This window comes from Amblyomma mixtum, chromosome 3 (assembly GCF_055824585.1).
Source record: "Amblyomma mixtum isolate Tamu chromosome 3, ASM5582458v1, whole genome shotgun sequence".
In the NCBI taxonomy this organism is placed as follows: Eukaryota; Metazoa; Arthropoda; class Arachnida; order Ixodida; family Ixodidae; genus Amblyomma; species Amblyomma mixtum.
This window is the reverse complement of record NC_143014.1, coordinates 80,023,527-80,049,421: the sequence shown is the minus strand read 5'-3', so window position 1 is coordinate 80,049,421 and position 25,895 is coordinate 80,023,527. Positions and strand designations below refer to the sequence as shown.

The 25,895-nt window shown below is 44.6% G+C and overlaps 2 protein-coding genes across 10 annotated transcripts in view; one reads left to right on the top strand and one right to left on the bottom strand.

Moving 5' to 3' along the window:
• Nucleotides 1-1,534: 1,534 nt before the first annotated feature.
• beta'COP (coatomer subunit beta') lies at nucleotides 1,535-4,542 on the bottom strand. The gene has a single exon (XM_089579875.1). The coding sequence runs from the start codon at nucleotides 4,421-4,423 to the stop codon at nucleotides 1,649-1,651; it is 2,775 nt and encodes a 924-aa protein (XP_089436001.1). The 5' UTR covers nucleotides 4,424-4,542; the 3' UTR covers nucleotides 1,535-1,648.
• Nucleotides 4,543-4,993: 451 nt separating this feature from the next.
• Nucleotides 4,994-25,895, top strand: part of Su(dx) (WW domain containing E3 ubiquitin protein ligase suppressor of deltex) — a 49,502-nt gene continuing 28,600 nt past the window's right edge. Inside the window, exons 1-7 of one of the 9 annotated variants that reach the window (XM_089579865.1) lie at nucleotides 4,994-5,065; nucleotides 11,160-11,236; nucleotides 13,748-13,813; nucleotides 13,893-14,034; nucleotides 14,232-14,356; nucleotides 15,165-15,317; nucleotides 23,504-23,872. In XM_089579865.1, the coding sequence (XP_089435991.1) occupies nucleotides 13,765-13,813; nucleotides 13,893-14,034; nucleotides 14,232-14,356; nucleotides 15,165-15,317; nucleotides 23,504-23,872 (838 nt within the window). In that variant the 5' untranslated portion in view covers nucleotides 4,994-5,065; nucleotides 11,160-11,236; nucleotides 13,748-13,764. Of the gene's footprint in view, nucleotides 5,066-7,493; nucleotides 7,650-7,716; nucleotides 7,874-7,958; nucleotides 8,541-11,159; nucleotides 11,237-13,744; nucleotides 13,814-13,892; nucleotides 14,035-14,231; nucleotides 14,357-15,164; nucleotides 15,318-16,766; nucleotides 16,978-23,503; nucleotides 23,873-25,895 lie in introns of those variants that run through there. The other 8 variants (XM_089579863.1, XM_089579866.1, XM_089579868.1 and 5 more) reach the window with 8 other exon arrangements.

The following is a 25,895-nucleotide window of genomic DNA, read 5'->3' as shown; positions in this document are numbered from 1 at the left end:
TGAAGCAGTTTTGGGGGCGCTCTTGGTGCTATTCCACGCCACCTTCCTGAGCTTATTGGCATGAGCTTCTGCGCTCTGTCGAAGCCACACATGCTGCCTGTCAGCTATCTGGGTTATGTCTAGAGAAGTGAGGCAAATAGTGCTATCAATCAAACGCGGGCTTCTAATCGTTCAGAATGTGCTCTCGCGTTTGTAGCGGCCCAAGTGACTGACAGCAGCAGTTTTTAGACACCTAGTGGAATAACTGCAGTGTCACCTGGGCAGCGCAGGTTCCCTGTACAATGCTGACAAACTGGTGCTGCAGCAAGGCCCAACCTTGCTAACCTTGTCTAAACCGTATCAAAAAAGCTGCAGTCAAGGTAGTGCATAAGAAAATTGGGCATCATCAACCAGCCAAAGCTTCATAACCACCTTTGGGCTAGGCAGTACTATCATGGGACAAGTCTCCAGGATATATGAACTGCAACAAATGCATAGCTTAGTTATAGGTCGGCGGTTCAATGCCACATTTGTGGAGGTGAAAGTTAGACTTGGATCATCTAATGTGCGCAAGAGAAATCACAGGATTATAGGAGATTCCACTGCCATACACCTAGATTTGAGCATCTGAGATTTTTGTCCCCACTTGTACATGTGGCAAAATATATTACTGTAGCCAAGCTGCGGACTTTTTACATGTGAAAAGATAAAGAATGAATTTGTATATACTGTGCATGAATGCAATCTTTCCAAAAACTTCATGTGCACTTCTCTCCTGGAGGTCTTGCTAGCATTGCAGGATTTCACAGCTCAGGGTTTGTCTTCACCTTCGATTTCTGCTTTACAAGAAGCTTGGCAAAACCTGAGTAAAATTGACAAGGAGGTATTTACAGTTGACACCAACCTTAGCCTAGCCAAATGACACTACATATTCATACCTTAATGAACACACCAGAGACTGCTTCAGAAACAATACAGGCAGAGCTAATGAGGCTGGTGAGTAGATGGCAGCACGAAGCAGACATGAGCATGAAAAAATGCAATTTTCTCGGAGCCATTTGATTGCTCTCGGGTTGTGGGATAATTCAGTAAAGAACTTTGTGCTAGTGCTGTTGCATGGTAAACATAAAAATAACAAAATGCTTGAAGCTCATTTAGACATTCCTTTTCCTGGGGATCAAATGGCATTGTCTGTACTATCTACAAGTATGTGTGCTAGTCAAAAACCTGCATTACTCATTACTATATTCCACGAAAAAGTACAGCATATTTTTAGCATTGAGACATAAATAAAACCAAATGCTTCACCAGCACAGTTAGAAGCAACTGCATGCAATCTTGATTCCCCTTTTCTGTTTTCTAAAAATTCTGCAGGTACAGCATGTCCCTTGCAAAAGCTTCACACATGGGTAGGACATCAAAGAAAAAAAAAATCATCATAAAATGGCACATCTTACATGCTGCGTAATGTGCTGAAAGGCCTGGAGTGGTGCAGGCATTTAACAGACTGATTGCCTCAAAAATACATGCACCATTCCATCAAAAATACCATGTCTATAGTGAGTACATTTATTGAAACAGCACTTTGGAGTAAATTTACAAGACCATGCCAGGAGGTTAATACAAATAAAAGACAGAAATGGAATCCAAGATATGTGTGCGATGCTGATCAGTCATCACTGAGGAGGTCTTCCTGCAGTTTGTAATCGACATTCTCATCGAGTGCCAGATTCTCAATGTCATGCTCCAGCTCTTGCTCCAGCTGGTCCAGGTCTACATACTCTTCATTATGAGCCTCTGCTTCCTCTTCAACAACAGAAGCACTATCCTGTTGCTTCCCAGTGCATGGCAAAGGCTGCACAAGACCAGTAGCCTCAGTTGGACGTGCAGTGTAGACAAAGGTGCCAGCAAATTCAGCTGCTTTCATCTCTTCCACAGGGTTACGATCCTGGAGAGGCACAATATTTGGAAAGTCTGAAGCAGGCTTTCTCCCTGCAAGATGCTGCTGTTTAAGAAACTCCTCAGTCTTTACAGAGTCTTGAAGTCCAGGAAACAAGTTCTCGTAGTCCTCTGGATCTGCCAGGGCCTGGGCAGACTTCTCACTGATCTTAGCCAGTTCTTCCTTCCAGAGTTTCACAGCACGTGACGTCTGGCTAGGTACATAGCATTTTGCAAAAAAAGCAGCCTCAGGATACCGCCTTGTCGCTAGCAGGACCTCAAAAGCTTTCTCCGCATCGCCCAACAAGAACTTGGCAAGGAATGCTACATTGTTTTTACCGACTGCTTCAGCACTAGTTGCCAGCTTGGAAATCATGTCCGCATTGCTTGCAGATGTAGCAAGCAGAAGCAAGCCGGCAAAGTCCAAGGCGTTGTGCAGACACTCCTGAGCAAGAGAGAAGTCTCCGTGCGCCAGGGCCAGCTCGGCCAGTTGCTTCCACTTCTGCTCACTCTGGGCTTCCACTGCCAACTGGTGGGCAGTCTTTGTGTCACCGAGTTGCAAGCAAAGCTCAAACCTGTGTTCTGGATCAGTAGAAACAGCAAGTGCCTGTGCCTTGAATCCCTGCTTTTCCAAGAAGTGAGCAACGCGGGTTCTTTGTTCCTTTGGGATGGTGGGCAGGACTTTGTCAGCAGTTTCGAAATCCCGACGCATTACTGCTGTTTGGTACTCAAGGACAGACAGCAACAAGGAGTAGGAGACTACGTTGAGCTCCTTGTCACCTAAGAAAAGGCGGCTTTCTTTTGAGATGTACCCAAGCACATACATTGTGCGGTCTAGGTGAGCTATAGTGACAATCTCTCCACCCACATAATAGTTCAGTCGGTTTACACTATTTGTGTAGATGAAGCAATCGCCCACCCACAGGCCTGTCTTTACAGATTCTTGCACCTCACCAAGAACATCAAAGGCTTCCTCAATACCATCTTCTGTTACACCTTCTTTTGCTTCACGGGCCTTGGTAACAGCATCCTGGTCATACTTCAGGACGTAGAAGGAGTCTTCAGTGGCAATACTGACAAGCTCACCATTCTCAGACCAGTAGACATGTTTTGGTTGAATGTCAATGCGGCGGACTAGTTCTAACGACTCCCAGTCATAGAAGGCAAGTCCGCTTACTGACCTAACACCCAACATGAAGCCACCAAAAATGCCCTCAGCACCAAACTCTGGCTTGAAGGCCTTTCGTTCCTTGAAGTTTTTGAAAATTTTGACAGTTGAGCCATTCTCTCTCACAGCGTATTCAGATGAGTCTAGGGCCCACACAAACTCCTGTGCCGAGCCAAAGCTCTTGTTACGCAGTGCCATGGCTGTGTAGATGATGTATTCACCATCACCACATACGACAACGAACCGTCCATTGGGGTTGTGCGAGATGGTCTGCGGGTAAATTTCACAGCTGCCCATGTCCTTGACTTGCAACGGGAGTCGTTCCCCATCCTTTATTTCAGTGTCCGTCATTGCCTTAAGGTTCGCCTGCTGAATTTCTGAGTGCTTGGCCCAGATTATCTTACCCGAGTTGTCCATGGACATGGCCGGCTCTTCCCGTCCAAGCTTTATAATGATGCTCCCTTCATCGTAGCCCAGCGCCATGTTGTTCGAGCCCTGAAGAGAGCAGATGGTCCAGACTCGCTCCAATCCGTAGTTTAGGGTGCTTTCGAGCCGGTATGTATTGGCATGCCAGATGCGTACTGTGCCATCTTCCGAGCCGGACATGATGATGGGAAGCTCGGGGTGGAAACATACTGCGGTGATGTTCTGCGCGTGGCCCTCTAGGGTCTGGACGCATGTCTTGTTCTGGTAGTCCCAGATCTTGACAAGCCGGTCGTCGGCGCCCGAGATGAGGTACGGCTTGTCGCCACCGTGGTAGTAGTCCACGCAGTTGACGCCTTTCTCGTGCCCTTCTAGGGTGAAGTTCGGTGTCACGGAGCCCAGCTGCCACACCTTGACTGTTCGGTCCAAAGATGCGCTCGCAAAAGTGTTGTTGTCCTTTGGGTTGATGACAATTTGCATGACATAGTGGGTGTGACCTTCGAACACCTGCGTGCATGCCCACTGCTTTTCCCAGTTCCAAAGCTTGATCAGCATGTCGTCACTGGACGTCAAGATGAAGGGCTGGGTTGGGTGGACAACGATAGAGCGAATGTAGTCCGAGTGAGCCTCAAACATGTGCACCCTTTCCAAGGTGTTGTAGTTGAACACTCGGACTTGCATATCGTCAGAACCAGTGATAACCCAGTTCTTCCGAGGAACAAACTTCGCAGCTCTCACTGGTAAGTCGCAGACTTCAAACGTCTTGACAAGCTGTTGGCTCTCACAGTTCCAGACATGAACGTTACCGTTGTAGAGGCTTGCCAGCATCCATGGCTCGGTGGGGTGCAGGTCGACGCATTTCACGCGATCAGACCTGGCCAGAAGCTTTCTCTTGACGTCTAACTTTAACGGCATCTTTGATACAGCTTTACACAAGCAACATAGAAACGTCAAGAATCATACGTCCGTTCGCTCCGGTATTACGTGGCACGACAACGTCCACACCGCAAGCAGCATTCAGGAGTGTCTGATGTGGCTTAGAATTGATCAACGGCGTCTTTTTGTATAGCGCGCATAAAAATAGAGGGCGCACACTTTCAAATAGCGCAAATGTAGTTAGAGTGAGCCTCAAACACATGCACCCTTTCAAAATTTCGTTTTATTTTTTAATTGCTTTTTTTATTCACAAGGTCTTATCATTGTACGTTGCCGCCCGATACAAAGAGTGGTTATAAAATTCAATCTGAAGAAATGTCTTGCTAGTCTTGCAAACAGTTATTTCCTTCCCATGTCTAAATTTAAGTAAGCGTTTCTTACTGCACATTAAAATAACACAAAAATTTTGGTTTACAACAAGGTTTTTAGATGCGGTCAGTTTGCAAACAGTGACAGCACGGCAAGGCCTTTGGCGCCGGCGAGCGGAGCGGGCCCACGCGATCATGGAGGAAAAAAAACTTTTTCCTCCATGCACGCGATCACCGCCTGTGGCTCTGCGGCCGCTTTGAGAACTCGCGTGCGTCGTCTGCTACTGCGGAGCATCAGCATACGGCAGCTCGTGTGAGTACAAAAACGTATTTAAGGAATAGACACGCAGTTTTTGTCTTGATGTTTTCTGGATTACTGAAACAAGATGGTTTAGTAGTATTAGTATTTATAACCACATTCTCACCCGGGCATTTTAAACACGCGTTAGAAATGACATGCGGATGAGATGCGCATTCAAGAAAATAGACCATTTTATCTGGGCGTACGCAGTAAGCGTGCTGGCGCATCGCTCACTGCGTTGCGTGCCTTGCAAATAGAGTGTGTTGGTTAGGGTGGCTAGCCACCCTACTATGGTGTCTATGAGTAGGTGGTCCGACCGGCAGAGGAAGCGCGCGCCATTTTTTTTTTATGACGCATATGACTTTATTGCTAGTAAACAGCACAAGGAAAAAAGAAAGAGACGTGTGCATATTATACTGTCAGGGATGCAGAGTGTGGAATATCTGACTCGTTCAGCTCGGCCATAATAGCTAGGTGCAGGATCAATTGCCCCCAATATTAGTGTTCTATAAGACTCTGCCCCTGTCTAAAACGCCATGTTACGGCATTTTTTTTTTCAGTTTTCTTTTGAAATTGTCTGCACAATAACGTAACCGTATTTCGTGTATTTTAAGGCATGCATGTTTAATGCGCGCGTTTACATAGTGAACAGGTGCCATAAAGTTTCTAAACATCACCTAGAGCATGGAGGAAGAAAAACTAAGGAGGAAGCGTGACGTACGTCACGCGGCCAGCGTTCGCAAGCCGAGTGTTTCTAAAGCCGTTTTCTCCCTCAGTTTTTCACTCTCCCAGTCAGTCCTTTATGTTTTGGTTCTGGTATGTTTTAGTGCGCGCGTATGCGCGGCTTGTGGCGCGGGGCGTCTACAGCAAGGATATATTCTAGGCACTGTAGCAAGGAGGTTGATCTACACTCAGTTTGCCGCGCTAATCCGCGCAATATTCTTTCAAAAAAATTGTTAGCGCTTAAAATACTACACTCTGTAGAAGGTTTCATTTTCGTATTGTGAAAAACAGAAACGTTTCATTCTATGTGCATGCCGTGAGAAACTCTCCCAAGCTCCCGCTTTTCCATGAGAAACTAGTTCTCGCGCACTAAGTGCCGGCTCTTGGCATGTCCTGACGCTGCGCTTACAGATTTTGCCGAGAAAAACATAAATCAGGGTACCTAGCTGTTACCACAAGTAAATGTCGGCCGTGTTCATGCTGACAAGTGCAACATGCGGGTAATTGCGTGAATTAATTCAGGAAGTGGAAGTCGTTCCTGCATGCAATGCGCGGTGACAGCCAGTCTTCGAAATGAACCAAACGCAATCCTCGGCGAGTGTTAACACAAGTTGCGCCTGTCGAAATACTTTGGCGCTTTTAAAAGATGAGTGTCTCCGAGACACCTACGAGAAATGTGCAGAGTGGTCACGGCAGCAGAATGCTGAGTTCTCAATTCACAAAAAACCTTGTTCCTTTCTTTCACATTTCAGTGAACAGGTAGCACAGGTTCCCGCCAAAGTTTGTTCCCGCTGAGCAAATCCAGCTTGCAGCGTAAATGGCTCCCAGTGAGGGGGCAAACAGACTTAGACCTAGCAGGCATCCCACACTGTGCTCAGCTCACTTCGAGTCAAGCGCCTTCGGATGCTTCGGATCTCGAATGAACTGCGTGCATAGCTGCACTACACAACCACAAAGAGCACAAGACGTATCAACAAAAACTACAAGCCTAGTATATTCTAGGCACTATAACTACAGTGACGAAAACGAAACTGAACAACCCAAAAAATTCGATCCGTAGCACAGTCAACAAGCCACTAGATGTCAATTCGGTGTGCTTTCTTCCCGGCATGCCTCTGTCGTCCCTGGTGGATGAAGTAGTAAGAAACTGTATGACTGACTGGTTTTCTATAGTTTCTTACTATTTAGAAACATAGAGTTTCTTACTATTACCTAGAGGGAAAGCTGGCAGCCCGTCTATGGGAGTTTGCATGGAGATCCCTCGAGACCACTTCAGCCACCATGGGCGCTCAAAACATCATGGGGCGGTGATGATGCTTTGAGCGTCCATGGTAGCTAGAGTTACTGCATATGCTACCAAAGCTACCTTTGGTAGCATATGCAGTAACTCTAATGGTAGCTGAAGTGCAGCGCCGCCAGCTTTCCCTCTAGGTAATAGTACGAAACTCTATGTTTAGAAACTATGGATATAGTTACACTATAGATATAGTGCCTAAAATATACTGATTCTAGGCACTATACTATGGATTTCCTAGGTTCAACTATGGCACTATAGTTCAACTACAGTGTTAGTTCAACGTTGCTAGGCATGTTGCTAGGTTCTAAGATTAACCAGGGTTAACCGGCGATGTCTCATACCGCGCTAAAAGCAGACAAACGCGCCTTGTTCATTCCGGAAGTGACGGCACCGCACCCTTGGAGTTCCAGTGGTTCCAGTTAAATCCGCCGTCAAGCGAGAGCGCCTCACTAGCTTGCTAGCTAGCTCCGCCGCGGAGCGAATTTCACCAAACCAACCGGTGGAATTCGCAATCACCGCCGCGGAGCAATAAAAGCTGCTCCGGATCGACCATTGGAATTCGCCATAAGTTGCAAGGTATCGCGTTTCAACGCACATAACGAGATTATGCGAGATGTTTTCTTAGAACAGGAAGCACAGGAAGACAGGAAGTCCAAAATAATCACGTGATAACAAATGGTGGGGTCTTATCATCTTACGAAGGGAGTTTCGGTGATGTGACCGTTTGTTCTCAATGTAAATGTTTGGGAGATCGATCAGTTCGTTTAGGCCCGTGTTTCCGAATTTTGCCATTATGCAAGGTAAGGCGGTGGTCATGTGTGAACTTCTACTCTGGATCAGTGTTTTTCTTCGCTTTCTCAGTCTGTAGGATCCAAGGTTACTCACGAGCAGTGTATTTGCTTTCTTTTTTTGTCGGAATGGGTGTGAAATAAGCTGCAAGGTGTAGCTTGTGTAGGTTTGATATTTTCGTGCACCTTGCTGGGGGAATGTGTTCGGTCGAATCGTCGTTGTCGCCTGGCGGAACAGTTTCAAATTTGTTGCTCGTGCCGTTCGTTCCTGGGCTGTTGGGAGGAAGGGAAAGAGGCGCTTCGGGGAGGCCCTTCGCGCCGATGTGTTTCCGCCTTGTACCGGAACAACGAGTCAGCTAACCTCCAGCCCTCCAGCCAGGAGGACCGCAGCGATGTTTGCGTGCCCGTAGCTTCGCTTGCGTGTTGGCACCCAACGTTTTTTGCTGCTCATTACATTGCGGTCAGATTAGGCCTAAGCGTTGCCAGGATAATTTGCTCTGCTTTCTCGGTTGAGATCTCATTGCACTGGCCAAGGCGGGACAGCTGCTCGTTCAACGTCAGTTACTGTCGGCGGGCATATAGTTTGTGCCTGCTGGTTTTGAAACGTTGGCCCCTACGTTCCTGATGTACCGCAAGCTCTAACGCCCGTCGACTAACTGATGAGCAGCTGATTGGCACGGTATGTTATCTGCTGGCAAACATGCTTCGTGAAACCCTAGCCGACCGATCAACGTTCGCTGCCGACGCATTGAGCTGACTTGTGCAACGCTGTGGTCGCTATGCGTCAGCATCAGAATTATTCGTAAAGCTGAGAATGCGCTTCCTGCTCGACATGACTTGTGCCTGCCATCCTTGCTGCGTTATATTTTATCCGCTTTAGGAACTTCATTTGGCGACTAGGGAACGGATGTTCTGAGTGGCTTCATCGCTCATCTTTCGTGATATAACGGTTATAGAACATAAGTCTGATCTGACATTCTCCTAATTTGACTGTCTTTTTTTTTTCAGTTTGTTGATCTCAAGGAGGTATGAAGTGCGACAGGGCATTGCTTGGCCGTGGTCTTAGATTTCATTTTTTTTTTGTTTTTTAAAGTGAAAGACCAAGCGTGATGCATTGCCTGTTTAGCATACACTTCAGTGACTTTTAGGTCTGTGTGAACCAAGTTTATCTCTGGAGGCCATTTATAGTAAAATTTTTGTGGTGTTCCAGTTATGACATATGTTTACGCAGAGTGGCATACCTCATTAAGTTGATTTGCTAATTAATCGATTTTGGTGAAGTGCTTAAATTGTGTTGCACGCTTGAGTTTATTAAGCAAGTGCTGATATGCTCATAGGTTGTTTCTATTGCTTTAGTAGCTCTGCCTGGTTAGTTGGGTTTATTTTTGCATGAGGATGATAATGCTTTCATTGGCCAGAAGGGTTCAGCAGAAAATGTTTTGCTGCACTCTTCTGAAAAACACCTTGTTCACAAGTAGCTTTTGCTGGTGTCCAAAGGGTGTGCAGGCTTATCCATGTCACATATATGCTGTGCTGCACAGTGCAGCAGCAATGTTTATTAGTGCCTGACGGCCTCCAAGATGTTTTTCTATGTATAAACAGAACTGCATGTGCAATGACCCTGGCTCATGAAAAGCTTTCTTAAAGTAGTATACACATCTAATTGTGGTGGCATGTTTTATTTACTCCTACAATGATGCGGAAGACACTACTATGCTTGAATCACCATGTGGTATTCGTTTACGACCGCTAAATAATTCATAATTGAATTTTTCTGTCAGGCTGTTCCGGTTTCTGTTTCAACAGCCGAAACGATGGCTGTGACATCAAAGTGTGGTTATACGTCATACGAGGCATGTAAAAACGTCGAAATAATCACTGTTTCATCGTTTTAATTCACTACAGGGCTGAAGCCAGTCTTTCTCAAGAGCTGAAATGACAATGAATGTAGGAGCAGTGATTATATTGCAGTTTTTTCATGCCTCACGTGACCTCTAACCCCACTTTGACATCACAGTCACCGGTCGGCTGTTGAAACCGAAACCAAAACAGCATAAGAAAGAAATTGGATTATAAATTATGTAGCGATCGTAGGAGAATACCACGTGGTAAACCATGTATACTAATGCCTTATGCATTGTTACAAACAAGAAAACACGCACCCAAAAATTAGATGTTTGTACTCCTTTAATTTCAGAGCTGCTGGCACATGTTTCCAATCAGTTTTGAGTGTTCCATTTGTGTACTTTGAATAGTGCTGAGTTTAGTACTTTAAATGTCAGTGGTGTTCTTATGTGTATTGAGTTTTTTTTAAAATTCGTAGCAGTTAGTTGGCTTAAAACGTTATCTGCCTCATTGTGTTTGTAAAAATTTGATATAAGTAATTTTGTTCTGCATTACTTGTCCCACACAAAAATAACACCCGCATGCAAACTGTTTCCTGTAATTTAGAAACGCAGCAATTTCAATGCGGCCTGCACATATTTGCAGCGTGTGATTGCAAATACTTACCTTCATGCAAGCTAGTTGCTGCTTTTCCCAATTTAGCCATTGTCATCAGAGATAGAAACCTTCATAGGGAAACCTTTTAGAGCTAGTTTGACTGCACAAGACTATGTGAGGTACACAAAAATTGATTTTTACCTTAATTTTATAAGTACTCCACTATTCATGGCTTGGTGGAATAATCTTCACCTAAGAAGTTAGCTAAAAATTTTCTGAATGGCTGAAGTATGTCCCAGTAGGGAATTATTGCTTTCATGGCTGCTCACTGTACAAAGGAGATCATATTGTGCAAGTCCTGGCAAATAACGTGCGATTATTTTTTTTGTGATGTCTCTGGTAACAATAGCGGGTTGCTAAAATGTCATCTGTAACTGTACTCTTTGACAGTAGTGCTTTTGACCAAGGGGACCAAATATAGGTCGGACGGTTTTCCCCTTCATTTTCCTGTTGCCCATGAAAAGCTTTTTTTTTTTCTTCACAATGCTACAGGAAAGTACTTTGGTCCAAGCTTGAGTTTTTATATTGTTACTTTTAAATGCTTTTATTTCATGCACTGCAAGCTAGGGCTTTTGTCTAGGCAGGAGAGTCTGAAGATTGTCTGTAGTTAAGGTTTTTCCAACATCATGAATATCTTGAGAATGTAGTGTTAGCCTAAGTGAAGCAGTGTGACCCTCCTATGTATTGGCTATCTTCCATGGTTTTGTTTTAACCACTTACTTTATTGCATTCCACTGCCTGAATTATTTTGTAAGGTACCTCGTTTGCCCACTTTTTCTTTTCTTTTTCTTTATAGCACGCTGGCCAGTATGAGCTACTACAATTTCCTACAACTCCTTTTGGTGACGTTCCTGCTTTACTGACCGATTTCAGGCAAGTTCTGCTTCCTTGTACGCTTCTGAATGATCACTGTCATCTGGTTTCTTCTTCACTATTGAGTAATCACTGTTCCCTGTTGTTTGAACTATATGCTCGTTGATATCAGTGCCTTTGATGCCTTTAGAATGATTGCCAAGCTGTGTAGTCTACAGTCTTGACTGGCTATGGTTCCCTTCAGCGTTACTGGCTGCCACAAAAGACTTGTGCGTATACGTATGCACATATTGTGAAATGTAGCAAGCACCCATGTGGGCACATGCTTTTATCTGGCGGCCAGCTGGAGTGGTAGGCCTGGCTGCATGGATGTCAGTCGTGCACTGCCCGAAGTCCGGGGCAAATTCCAAAAAGATCTAGTATTGCCTCCGTGGTGGGAGCAGGGCAGAATGGACATGTCATTGAAGGTGTCTGCAGTCTGGATGTCCAGAATGTCGTATTTAAATGCATGGATTTAGGAGTATTGTTCTTGTGGGCGTTCAAGTCAGGCTTAAGCACTCTGAATGTAGCCCATAATTTTTAGTTTTCGAACGTGGCTGCTCTCAGGCAATGAGGGGATGCTGCAATGTGCATTTTTGCCTACCCATGCCCGACCAACTTCACATGGGCTACTGACACCTGTAATGAAAGTGCTCCACAGCTGTAGTTTTCACATCAGCTTACAACATTCATAAGTGCACTTGAGTATCATGGGGCACAATGCTGCTGATTGCTCTGCTGCAGTGATGTGCTTAGTTAGGCTGGCTGTGAGTATGGAAGTTTATTTTTACAGTATTTGAGAGCTTTAGCATAGCGGATATGTACTCATGTAGACTTATACTGGATTTCCAGTTACCTTGCTGCACACATGCTCGCATGCAGCGGCAGGTGCACGGCCATGTGGGGCGCACACCTGCCACTGTGCATGCACAGTAGGCATCCAGTAATCCAGTATACGTGAGTGATGTTCCGAGAATTTTGTTTTGCAAGGAATTTTAAAGTAACATTTGGAATAAAGGAAATTTTTGGGGAGTTTCGGGGAGTTCGAAGAAGCAAAATTGTCTCATTTTTTTCAGACTGCCAGAGTTTTCAAGCTGCTTCAGGGAAAAAGGACCTGAAATAGGGATTTTTGGGTCTAATGGAGGAAATTTTCGGTTATGGCGTGAAACATCACTGATATAGGTCATGCTAACACATCTCCGCTGAGTTTAAACTCTCTATTATCTCTTTAATATTCTGCCCTTATATGTGAATAAAATAAAAAGATTATAACCAAATTCTATTATTCTAAGCAGTGTTGCATTTCCTGCTGAGTTGGTAATTGCATTACCATGTTTAACTCTCCTTAAGTCCGTGTCATGCTTATGGCTTTTGCTCCTCAGCTTGTTTCATAGGCCACTCCGGTATTTCAGTGTCTGCCTGACTGCACCTTTATCTGTCCACCGAGAGGCATAACTCTCATAAGGTTCTTCCAAAATTACGCCTTGCAGACAACGAACCTCTGAAATGGTTTTTGTCTGATACAAGACAGACAGTGGGAAGAAAGAACTGCTGGAACACAATCCAACTTATTTCAGGGTAGCCACACACTAGGTTAACTACTGTCATTCTATATTACACACAGTAGACAGTACATTATCCTGTGACATGGAGGTTATCCACTCCTACACGCCTACATCTGAGCACCTTGCTGCTCCTTTTCCTGTGCATTTCTGATTCGCTCCTTTTCCTGTGCATTTCTGATTTTCATTTCAATGAAATGAAAATGAAGACACAGGAAAAGGAGCAGCAAGGTGCTCAGATGTAGGCGTGTAGGAGTGGATAACCTCCATGTCACAGGATAATGTATTGTCTACTGTGTGTAATGTAGAATGGCAGTAGTTAACCTAGTGTGTGGCTACCGTGAAACAAGTTGAATTTTGTTCCAGCAGTTCTTTCTTCCCACTATATCTGTCTTGTATCAGACAAAAACCATTTCAGAGGTTCATTAACTGAATGTGGAAGGTTTTTTTAGAAAGGCTTGATGTAACCATATTGGGATGCGTAGACAGCTCTACAGAACCGCCACTATTTGGCTTTTTTTTCTTTCAGGAAAAAGCTTTCTGAAGTCATGTTTGTCCTCTGCTTGCTCAAATATGTGTGCATTATGCTCCTATGATGCGTAGTAACACTGTCAGTGAATCTTCACTACCACAATACTGCTACAGCTTTATTCATTATTATGAAGTTTATGTTTCTGAATGCAAAAGTTTTTTTAAAAGCATGAAGATTGCCAAGAAGTATGGCTGGCAAAACTGGCTGCTCTGCAGATGTGTTACTTTTTTATGGACTGCTGTTCTTGAGGACCACAGCTTTTGGGCATTAGGTTAGGGCATTTCTGCTGCAAAGTTTTCCTTCAAACCTTCAATAGCCATTCCTGCTTCATAACAGCTGTGAAGTGAAACATTGTTTCTACAGGCACCAAAGCCTGGTTTTGATGTAGTAAGTTGTTTTTTTTTTTTTTTTCATATGAATTGTATTTTTTTTCAGCAGTAGGTGTAAACTGGAAAATGTCAGAAGGCTCTTCAAGTGGGTCTCTCTTTGAACTCAATGTTACAGGCAAGTTCAGATTTTATTGTTGCCATCCTGTGACATACTGATGCCTGTGGATATGCTTTTTCCACTTTGTATCTTGCAGTTGTTTCAGCAAAGTTGAATTCATCTGGGATACTGTTTAAGCCAGATCCGTACGTTGAGCTCAGCGTAGATGGTGGTGTTCCTGTTAAAACAGAGTACAGTAAAAGCACCTGCAATCCAAAATGGGATGAGCAGTTTCCTGTGTAAGTATATTAGTTACTTATAGCCTCTTTTGAATTGTGTCCGCTAGAATATCGTCATGATGTTTTTTTTTTTTTTCATTAATTTATGCTAGAATATTATGAGCTTGCATTTATTGTATTATCTATGCTATGCTCTATCTATGGTTTCGCTTTTACTCACTTGCTGTGCCATGTATGTATGTCATTTTTTTTCCCAGGTTGGTGACACCGTATTCAAAACTTCATTTTCGTGTATTTAACCACAATTCTTTGATGAAAGATGCGCTACTTGGAGAAGGCTGTCTTGAACTGTACCAAGTATTGGAGAAAGCTGATGGGAAATGTAAGTCTTCTGATATTTCTGTTCTGTGTGTTAAGCTAATCGTGCTGCAGGAGTACTGTGATGTGACTGCTTTTAACGGGGCGCAGGTTTTGGAGGTGAAATTCTTTTTTTTTTTGCGCAAAGCAATGAAATTCGGCATGCTCATTGGTAACACCACTGACTGCTTAAATACAAAATTTCACTGAAATATCTTAAATCGTATTTTTATATCTTTCATTGCTATACCAAACCTGCAGAAAGGCTGGCGTAACAACAAAGGAATGGTTCATGCAGTGACATTGTCGAAATATCTTTAGCGGCCTGACTATTTTGTACACAGAATGTTATATTCAAGCTTGCATAATGCTTTCATTATTGTCATTTTAAATTAGTGACGGATTAAAAAAATGAGCAAGTAATCCAAAAATATAGGAGCATCACTGCATAACAAATTTATCCAGGAACACAATGCAACAAAACACATAAAAATCCATGGAGCAGTTGTCATGCTATGCTTTCTATAAGCAGGGCAGTAGAGTCAAAAAAACCCTTTTCAGGAAACTGGTAATTTCACTGAGATTTCAGCCAATTTTGTGCGGTGTATGGTCACAAAAACATTTTTGAAATAAACTTCTCTGCTGTTTTCAGGAAAATTTTTTGGGGATATAATTGAAAGGACCTTATAGATACGAAATCTGGTGTTTTATAAAATTCATTTCTCTTTTTAGACTTTTGTGTTCTCAAAGCTGCCCCCCCTTAAGGTCTTAATGCACTTGCATGTTCCTGTATTCTCAACAAATGCTTTTGCATATACTTGCTGCTCTTTCAGTGGACAAGGTGCCGCAACCACTGGAATTGACTTGTGGCAGCAAACCTGGCCGTAGCTATAGCTACCTGCTGACCATTTTGGATGGAATGAATGTTGATATGAGCTGGTACCCACCAAAGGAAGGCATTGCTACAGCACTCTCGAGAAGAGAAGGTAACTTTTCAAGTTCTGTTATGCAGACTTCATGCAATGAACTGCTTATTTTGCAACAGTGGTTTCTGGCTTCAGGTGTGCAGTCCTGAGAACTTGTAACCCTCGAATGCAAAACTTGCCTGCTCAGGGGCCATAGTATTCTGCTAATTCTAGAGGTCATGGATTCGATTCCAGCTGTGATGGGAAACTCCTGAAGGGGTGAAATGCCAAAAATGCTGGTGTACCTTTGTTACACCAGCATTTTTGGCACACCTTTGTTACACCAAGAGCCCTAGGTGATCAGAATTAGTTCAGGACCCCGCATTGCAGTGTGCTTCATGGCCTACAGTACAGCTTTTGCACAAACAAAAAAATGTAAAAAAAAAAATTGTTTTAACTTTTTCATTACAGAGATTTTTATAAGTTGCTTAGTTGTCATGAATATACTTGCGTGCCCTGCTGTACTGGTGTGAAGGAAGATTCATTGGAAAAGGGACATTTTGTTGATATTCGTTGTGCTTGAAATTTTCCTGCTAAACTAAATAATTTTTGTGCATTTGCTTGTTTTTAATTTTTAAAAATAGTAATTGGTGATTTCTAAGTGTCGCTTGCTTTATGAGCATTTCAAGTTACACTGTGAAACGTGGTGTGAGCTTCCAGCTACAAATTCAAGAGATGCTTTTAATGCGAAAGCATTACTAGTCCCATCACGTGAAAATCCGGCTGCATGTGTGTGTGTGTTGGTGTGTGTACTCGCAAATGGTACAGAAAATCCCAACGATACAAAAAAAATACAGGGTGACGTCATCAAGCGGCTGTATGACACCACAGCCAGCCAAGCACCGCCACTTCAGACAATCCTATTCATTTCGTTCATTTATATATATTTCCCACTGGCCGACCGGAATGTGGCGCCAGTTCTTACGACAACATTCGTACCAAAATTATGACGCAACTGTTAGTTGTACGCCATTACGGGTGGTGTCATAAAATTTCTCATTGCGTATAGCTTACACGTGCTTGTCATGTTGGAGACGCAGTTGAGGTGTCCACCAGCATGTGAGACAGTTACTGCCCCATTTCCTTTCCTCAGAAATAAATTTTCCTGCCAAAATTGTGATGCAACCGTTTGTTGTACAGCATTCTTTTTTTTTTTTTTTATTCGAGAAGTCTGCCATGAGGCATAAGTTGAGAAAAGGGGGAGTGGAATGTAGGTTTCAGAAAGTTAAAAGAAGGAGTGTAGACCAGTTTCGGCAAGGTACTCGCATAGGCTGCTGGTGAAGTGATTGTCCATAGTCCACTTCACATAGTCCCCGTCGCGGTTCCACCACAGGCCGACCTCCCTGAGGAGCCGTTTTCTAATAGGGGCCGTCGCTGGGCAAGTCCACAACAGGTGCTGGACATCACAAATGTCCGGTGCAGCGCCGCAGTGAGGGCACCTGTCAGTTGCTGGCAGATATTTATCACCCCACCGATAACGGACAGATGGGGTCAGGGCCGCCCCTGCCCGAATCCGGCGCACTGATACCTCCTCCTGCCGAGTTAGACTACGGGGGAGAGGGTGCGGACACGGAGGAATTAGAGCGCGTCTTCGCTGGCGCAGAGCTTGTGAATCGGAGACATGGGACAGGAACGGATCTGGGGGAAGAGAGGAAGGTGGCGGGTCGTCTGATGTGTCAATGTGAGTCATAGCATCTGCTTGAATGTTATGTGGATCGTGAGCATGACCGCGAATCCAGTGTATGCGTACAGGACATGGGTATTTTGCGCAGAGTAGGTGAATTGATTGTGTAATCAATCAATTGTGTAAGCATTCAAGTTGGTGTCGTGTGTGTGTGTTGAGGGGGTGGTGTCATTGCACCAATGAACAGTAAGCAGTCTTAGGTGTCTCTGCCAAATTTTTGAGCTCAGGATCCGTGTACATTGACCCTCTAAAGTGCTTTGTACACAACTGTGTACATTGTGGACTTGGAGCTGTTTCTCAGAGTGTGCTCTACCTAGTAGTGATACATTTCAGTCGAATTTTATGATCCTTCACATTGCAAATAGGGTGTGTTTTTGTGCCAGCTAGCAAATGATATTGCTCAAATCACTGAACATGCTAATACATCCTTAGTCATTTTCCTGCAGACAGATTTTGCAAGGAATACTAATGTCAAATTTTTTTGTTCTAGTGTCATGCATCTTCAAAAAAGAAAATGATTTTACGATCCCTGATGTGTTAATTTCACAAATCCTGGCACTTTAATATCACAGTTTTTAACTGTTTTGACTGTTTGTTTAGAGATTTTGTACATGCATTTAAAAATTAACCTTTGGTGTGTTTTGTAGGAAAACTAGCAAATTGGATTTCTTGAGGCCTGAAATACTATTTTGGCAGGAAAATATTTTTTTTAATCAAAATGATAAATGGTTCCTCAGAGGGTTAAAGAATGTCAGTTCATCATAATAGTAACTTTGGATGTCCTACTATGGTCTTGCCTGTGGCCAGTATGTAGCTTTGTGACTCTACATGTGAAACTAGAAAGATATGCTGGTTTGGTATAACGGTTTGACAGAATGTCTCTGTAAAACCAAGTGTTTTTTTCTTTTCGAAAGAGTGTTTCAGCCTTTACTTCTTGTTTACTTTCTCTGTACATGCCAGTAGTTCTTTAATTTACATAGCTGCTCTAGATTGTCTTGTCAGAGACGCAAATTCTGTAAATTCAGTTTGTTCTGCTCTGCTATCACTATTCAATAATGGGACATGGCAGAAGTTGTTCGCAGTTTAGATTTTATGTTCATGCCATTGCTATTGGGAACCTGTGCTGAAGCTTTTCATGCCAGTTGTAGTGCTGTAACACACAGCTTAATGGGCAGAATGAGAAGCTTTATCTATATGCACAGTGCTTTCACGATGCTACTGCCAGAGTGTATCTGAAAGTGTGAGCCTATGCACCCTGCAGTGTGCATCTCTGTGGTTAGGCCGTGTTTGTAAGCCAGGTACACGTCTCGGTATTCAAAATATGGTCTTGATTTTGTCAAGACTTAAGGGGCCATTTGAGGTAATTTTTGGTTGCTCAGTGAAACTGTCCTGAAGAGCGCAGATTCCCTGTAGCACAGAACAGAAAATATTTACCGTATTTACTTGATTTTAAAGCCCCCTTGATTTTAATGTGTGGTTAAAAAAAAATTTTTTCGCGGTAAAAAAAAAAATGCAATGCCTTTGATTATAACATGCACTAGACTTTCATGCTTCGGTAAAGAAATGAATCTTCTTCTCACTCGGAACAACCAACCTTTATCCCACCTGCTCTAATGTCACGATGAAGATAACAGTGCCACTGCCTCTCTCGTCTTTCCTTATCTGGCCGGCAAAATCGTCGTCACTGAATGTCGCTGTCGGAAGTCTCCTTGTTGCTCTCAGTGGCTCAAAGCATTTCATCCTCAGGGCCGCCCATGGCATTTAAAATTCCGCACTGCTTCAAGGCCTTGTTGACCATGGCAGATGGGATCGTGCACTACACATCCTTCACCCATTCCGCAAAGTTCTGCAGTGAGGCACGCTTCATCCTGTTGTTTAGTGTTTCTTCTGCAGCCCGTTGAAACCCTTCCGAGTTGACGTGCTAGTGAAGATCTGGTCTCCTTGCTTCTGCCAATCATGCATACAGGTTTCATTAGTGCCAAATGCACATGAGGTGGCCCGATTGCAACTTGCCTCTGCACGCAAGATCACATTTTTTTTTTTAAACCCAGTGTCATAGTGAACTCGTCGCATTTTTGCAGCCGACGTTTCCATGTTGGCTTGAGTCCATGTTGAGCCTTGCTGATGAGACAGTTAGGTAAATGCTCTCGAGGCCTGCCAGTATTCATGCCTGCGGTAGGCAGTGTGGCGATTTCGATGCACAAAAGTACCAAGCCGCTATTTTGTAATACCGATGACAGTACAATGGAATCTCGATCATACAAATCTCACGGGGTCATGAAAAATATTTTTATCATCCAAAACAAACAAAATTCATGTGCAAAATTTATGCAAATCTGTTTTTGGCTGATGGGGTTTACTTAGGCCGCGCGCCATCGCTGACTCGCGACGTTGGCGTTGCGCTGGTCATGCACCGTTGCTCACTACTCTGCGCGAGTGACGAGTGGCCATGTGCCGCCACTCGTTGCTCATGGCACGTACTATGCAACTGGTGATTGTGACGTTGGCGATGTATGGGTAGCAAGTACTTGGTGCTCGAGGGTATGGTCGTGGCTCACCCGTTCGTATTTCATGTAGTGATGACAGGTCAGGCAGAAGTGAAGAGGCTTCCAAAAGCAACTCTCTATTGGGGTGACTCGTGCCCGAAAAAAACAGAATGACTCGGCGGCGGTGATAGGCAACAAGCGGGCTCAGTGGTCATCGAACAGAATGCCCTCCACTTACTTCCGTGGTCAACTGAAATCTGACAACGAAGTTTCGAGATATGGCGTGCAAAGTAACTACAGCAGTCTCGAACCACACAGAATCGGTTCCGCCTCTCTGCGATCATTCGAGATGGATCTGGTCGCATCTTGCATCACAGACAAAGTAATAAGGCCACGGTCCCGCGGCATTGGGCATGAACAAATAAACATTACAAAGCTTTGCAGCAGTATAATGTGCAGTGGGGTGGGGTGTTCTTCATAGCATCCGAATTTCTGCCTATTTCACACAATGCACTCTGGCCAGGGCATCTTACGAATTCGTACAATCCTGAAATTCGTATCAACTGGAATTGTATCATCGAGATTCTACTGTAGGCTGTTCCTGGTGTAGTTTCATTTCTGTACTCGATTCTAACGTGCATGTTACTTTTAGGTGATTTTTTCAAGAAAAAGGTGCGCATTAGAATATATGGTACTTTGTTCTTAAGCTGCTACTACTAGTCTAATACTCTCGATAGCTTTTGTAGGCGGAGTGAACTGCAACAGTTATTGGCTTCCTGCTCAGTTTTACAAACCATCAGGTGAATGTGTGGATTGCATTGTACTTGAAAGAGAATGTTCCTTTGTTTGAAAGAACATTCATTACTCTTTTGCAAATGACTTGCAGTAGTTGTGAAGCTGATCACAAAAGTCCTCTTGTCTGTGGCCTGAAAGGTCAACTCCAGGTGCTTCTTGAGCTTCACACATTTTACTGGAGTATTTACTGTAGGTTCTCCTTAGTCTCCTGATCTTTAATACCAATACAGTAGCCGACCGATATTTCGGACTTCGCTGAGGAACCGTCACGCACCTCATAGGAACGTGTACATTTTCACGACCAATATTTCGGACTTTGCGGAGTCTAAATGTTCGAATTTTCGGACTAAAATAGACGCCAACAATATTGCAGTGATCGTTTTTCAACCGAAAATTTGTTATTTCGACCTAATGTAGACGCGAGCGGCCATCGCTGTCACTACCAAACCGTTTGCCGCCACCGCGAAAGGCGCCATCTTGGATTTAAACGGAATCGGCTCGGCGGGCGCAGTCGGACTGGCTTGGATAGGTTTGGCTATTTGTTATCTATCGTTGAGATATGAGATGCTCTCCATTGCCATCAAGATGGCCTACAAAGGGCACGCGATTGCATTGAAAACGGTACAGCGGGACAGCAAACGCGGTAGACGGGGGCGAGGGTGGGACTGCAACCGGAGGCGCTCCTCCCGCTCGCGTCTTCCGTGGGTTACCCATGGGTTACCTCGCGGTCTTCGCGAACGTTATTGCCCCATGCAAACCGGCTGTTCTTGCTTCGCGCAGTGAGTGCATTCATTCGCGGCATGACCGCGGCCGCGTCGCACTGTCTGGTATCATGATGTGATAGGGTGCGGGCATGAAGAAAGCGCGGCTATGACTCAGATAGAGTGTAATATTATCGTTTGTAGGCGGAACATGGGAAGCGGCGATTTTCGCGATTTTCAAAGCCGGTTTTACGCAAAACGTTTTTTTTTAAGTTCATGCACCGCGGGTTGGGTCGTCCAAGCCGCGGCGGACGCTGCAGCTTACCCGCTGTACCGTTATCAGTGCGATCGCGCGCCCTTTGCGCCGCACTATCTTGGTTTTGGTTTATTGGGGTTTCACGTCCCAAAGGAACTCAGGCAATGAGGGACGCCGTAGTGGTAGTGAAGGGCTCCGGAAATTTGCGCCCCACTATCTGGTATCATGATGAGATAGGCTGCGGACATGAAGAAAACACGGTTATGACTCAGATGGAGTGTAATATTATCGCTTGTAGGCGGAACATGGGGAGCGGCGATTTTCGCGATTTTGAAAGCCGGTTTTACGCAAAAAAGTTCGTTTTTTTTTTTAAGTTCACGGATTTTTCGGACTGTTCGATTATTCGGACCATTTTTCGGGTCCCGCTGAGTCCGAAAAATCGGTCGGTGACTGTATTTGCAGCGTTATGGTGTTTAGTTTCAGTGGAAATGCATTTCGAAGTTTCCTGTTTTGGTGACATCAAACGGGATGATTTTTATTGGCAACCATGGGCTTGTGATGTCACAAGCTGCCTCTCTTCACTTGCTGAACATGGAAATTTCTAGCTTTTTTTTTTTAGGTCAGCTCAGACATTTCATGACTGGGGTTATCGATTACACTCATCAATTCTGCAGACAAGGGAATGGAAAGAGGTGCGAAAAGCAGAACATTGGACAGCCGCTGCCATAGTTCAGTTGGTGGAGCACTACTCGAAATTTGGAAGTTGTGGGTTCAGATCCTACCGGCAGCATGTGGTTGTGTTTTTTCTTCTGCTTTAATAAACCTCTCATTGATAAAAACTACAAAATTAATTAAAAAAAAACACATCCACTCTGCTCCATGGTTTCGGTGACTGCTGGCTTCTGTCGCTCAGTAGTTCTGTCATTCAGTGTGCACAGTGTTCTTCACAGTGTTGTCTGCAATGTCAACTGTTGGCCAATGGTGATATCATTTGTTGGTTGAAACGGAATTGCAGTTTTCTCTTATTGCTTTAAAATTATCTTTGCCCATTATTTTGAAAGACAATTTTATTGCAATTAAGGGGAGATGCAGGTATTGAGGTAGTGTCAAAAATGTGAAAAGTTCGATTTTGCAGAAATGGCACATTCGTGTTCAGTACGCTCTAAAGCACCTGCCTACAAAGGTTGAAGATCTAATTCGACCTCCAGCTTCCAAAAAATCAACGTTTCATGCTTCCGAAAAGTGTAAATGGTAATTTGGGAGCAAGATGCAACAGATTTTTGTGCCTGTCGTTTCACGGAATGGCTTCTCCAATGGCCTCCATCTTGGTTTTGTTCAAAAGCTGGTGAACTTCTCTACATCCTGGTATTACTCACTTCTGCGAAATCTTTTTGGGACGTCTGCTCTCTGCCGTTATCTGAGGCCTCTACAAAGACTTCTTAATGGCTGGTGTCCTAATGTGATTAGGACACCATTAGGACGACGTCCTAATATGATTTTCCCAGCTTGCTGTTTTTCGCCAACATGACTAGTCTTACAGAAGTTATCATTATGCTTTATGGTGCAATTTCAATTAATCTTATACTGTTAAACTAAAGTATGGAGCTATGCTTTTTTTTTATGGCGGAGTTGAACATATCAAGTTTTGTGAACCATAATGTCGCCCAATGATAATTGATAATTATGGTGTTTGGACATAATTGCACATTTTTATATGATCATGTACCTCAACAACAATGTGAATAGCATAGCTTCAGGTGGCAGGTGGTTCCAGATGGCTCCTGGTGGCTACAGCTCCATATCAGTCGCAACCAGAAACTTTTGAGGGAAAGCGCCTTAATGACCTGCCTGTAAGAAATTAACTAATTAGACTTCAGTTATTTTTATATTACGGGAACTAATTGAGATATACTGAATATATTTTTGAAAACGGGAAGAAGAAATGCATATACGTAGTAACTAATTTCATTATGGTATCTTTAATAATATAAATTTTCATTTCAAGACCCACGTCTCCCCTTAGAGATTGGGGTCTAGGAAATGTTATGCTGTCATCAACTTAGAATGTCCAAAAACCTCCAGAATTGCCCTTGAACACACCATAAGAGAACTGAAAAAACAAACAAATGGTGGCTTTGGGTGATTAGGGTTCTATGACTATAATTGTAAGAGAAAAAAAAAATTTTGTCAGAAGAAGGTGAAGGTGCAAGCAGATTCCTGTTTTAGCAGCTGTTTTAAGACATTAACTAAATGTATCATTAGTATTTGTGTACTGTTCCATGCAGCAGCTCCCAAAAGCTCGTCGTCTGGGTCCATCCATCAACAACACAATGGATCTGTGTCTGGCCACCTGAGCGGCAGCTCGGCTGACCTTGGTAGCCGACAGTGGGGTACACCTGCTGGGGCACGAGTCCGAGTGCGCAAGAGCCACAATAGCAGTGAGCCCCCTGTGACCACAGCTGCGGCAGCACCCTTGACTTCATCGGCAGCAGAGGCAGCAGGAAATGGGCCCACTCCAGCCGACCAACCAGCACGTCAGAGCACCCAGAACTCCACAAGTAGTAGCGGAGGCTCTAGACCTGATGGCACTTCTCAAGTTGCCCACATTGCCGTGCCAAGCTCTTCAACAGCAGCAGAAGATCCATCCCAACTAGGTATGTTTTATATTGGCCTCTGCATATGGTGGAGTAGAATCTCAGTGATACAGAATGGGCTTATACGAATTTGAGACAAATTTGTAAAAAATTTTTGCCTGAGTTTTTTGTGAAGTGTGCGGAATTTCGGACGTTCCAAATACTCGCCCTCGTCGCTTCATATGATACGAGTCTGGGAGCTGCAGGAACCGGCAGTAACATAGTGTAGAGGCCACTACAGGTTTGGAATTGTGGTGGCAGGAGCACGCCAAGTTTCAACATATATTGAAGGCGTGGTGAAAAATGAAGTCAGTAGGGAGGATGGGATGGTATTAAGATTTTGCAACTGCTCAGCCTGCACATCGCCATTGGGCCTCTTCGATTGTCCGCATCTGGCTGCCCGTGGGCTGTCTGCAAGTTGCCAGAGCGCGGAGCCAGGCGCTCAATTTTCTCGGGCTGCTCCACGCACTTTCGATGGCTGCCCAGAACGAGTTTGTTTGTCTCTAGCTGGGCTGTTTCGGGCTGCCAGTGGGCAGCCAGACTCACCAGGATGATTTTGTGCTGGCAGCGCTTGGGTAACTAGGAGGCAACGGAGAGGTGGTATGGTAGCGGGAAGCGCGCGGTCATTTTTATACCGACTAGAAGGACCGCGGTTCTTCATGCAATGTTTTGTGCAATGCAGATGCTAGATCACAGTGCATATCGTCTGTCTCGCCTGCAATGGCGCCTTTTGAGGTAGTTCTCACTGTTTATTTATTTGTTTTGCATACATGTGTGCGATTGCAGTTCGATCGTCTCACCACCTCGCAAGCACAAATGCTCGCTTCATGGTATGATCGCATAATTCTTATTCACAAAATATATCGGCTGTTAATTATTGTGCGCCTGGCTGATATTGCGATGGTGTTTGAGGCCTTTCACGAGAGCGGCCGCAGATTCCAGCTCTGAGTACGCGCTCAGACGCGCGCATATGTGCATGTGCTGAACCTGTTCGGCGAGGTGTTAGTTGAGTGTGATACGAGAGCGTATGGTCTTGTTGAGGACGGAGGGGCCCTAGAGGAGTTGGGGGGTGTCGTTCAGGGCAGCAGGTCCCGGCTCCGAAGGAAGATGGCGAACTCCATTTAGGAGGAAACTGTACAGAAGGTTTATTCTACATATTTACAAGCGTAAGAGAACAGAAGTGAGAGACGATTCTGCTGCATTCGCTGTCGACTTTTATACCCTTCTTGTTCCCCAGATTCCCTAGGTTGAGGACGCCCACGCCGGAGTGGGAGGGGCCTAGAACTTTCACTGGTGCGCACAAACACAACACCGCACTTAGGGTCACGCTCTCGTCATATGTTCAGTCTGAGGGAAAGAAGGTTTGAGGGAAAGAAGCCCTTTGTTCCTCCAGCACGCTCACAGCAATTGGGGAAGATAACGTCCGTCTCCCCACGGCAGCGGCGCCTTCTTCAGCCCCTTCTCTTTGGTTCTGCACTTCGACCAGGAAGGGCTCGGTAATTAGAACCAGCTGTCACCTGGGTCCTCTCCGGGCGGTCCATGACTGCAGGCTTGGGGCAACGGTCGCCGAGTAGAAAGCAGGTACTCTCAGCCACCCAGAAAGCACGTGTGCTGGCTGCTTTCGCCGCTGCTTAGTCTTCGCCGTACCTTGCTTAACGACGACCCACGTCTGGTAGTAATTTCTCCCAGACCCGTGTTCTCCGACCTTAACACTGCATCTGGCTTCACGATGACACACGTCGCGTCAGGAAGTAATTCTTTCCAGGCCCGTGTACTACGATCTTAACAGTCTTCATTGCATTCTGCTCAATGGAAAGGTCTATATACATTGAGAAATGCTTGACTGATTGAAACATGTCCTTTATTAAAAGCTCTCACAAGCACATTGCTCAAGGCATCTGTGCGGGCATGTATGTGGCCCGATTCGGTGGCAGCATTGTGTGGCGGCACTCGTGGCGGCATTGTGTGAGGTGGTGTTGGCTGCTGCTGCAGCCGCGCTATCAACCGGTGCAATTTTGAAATGTTCTCCGCATTTATGACTTCG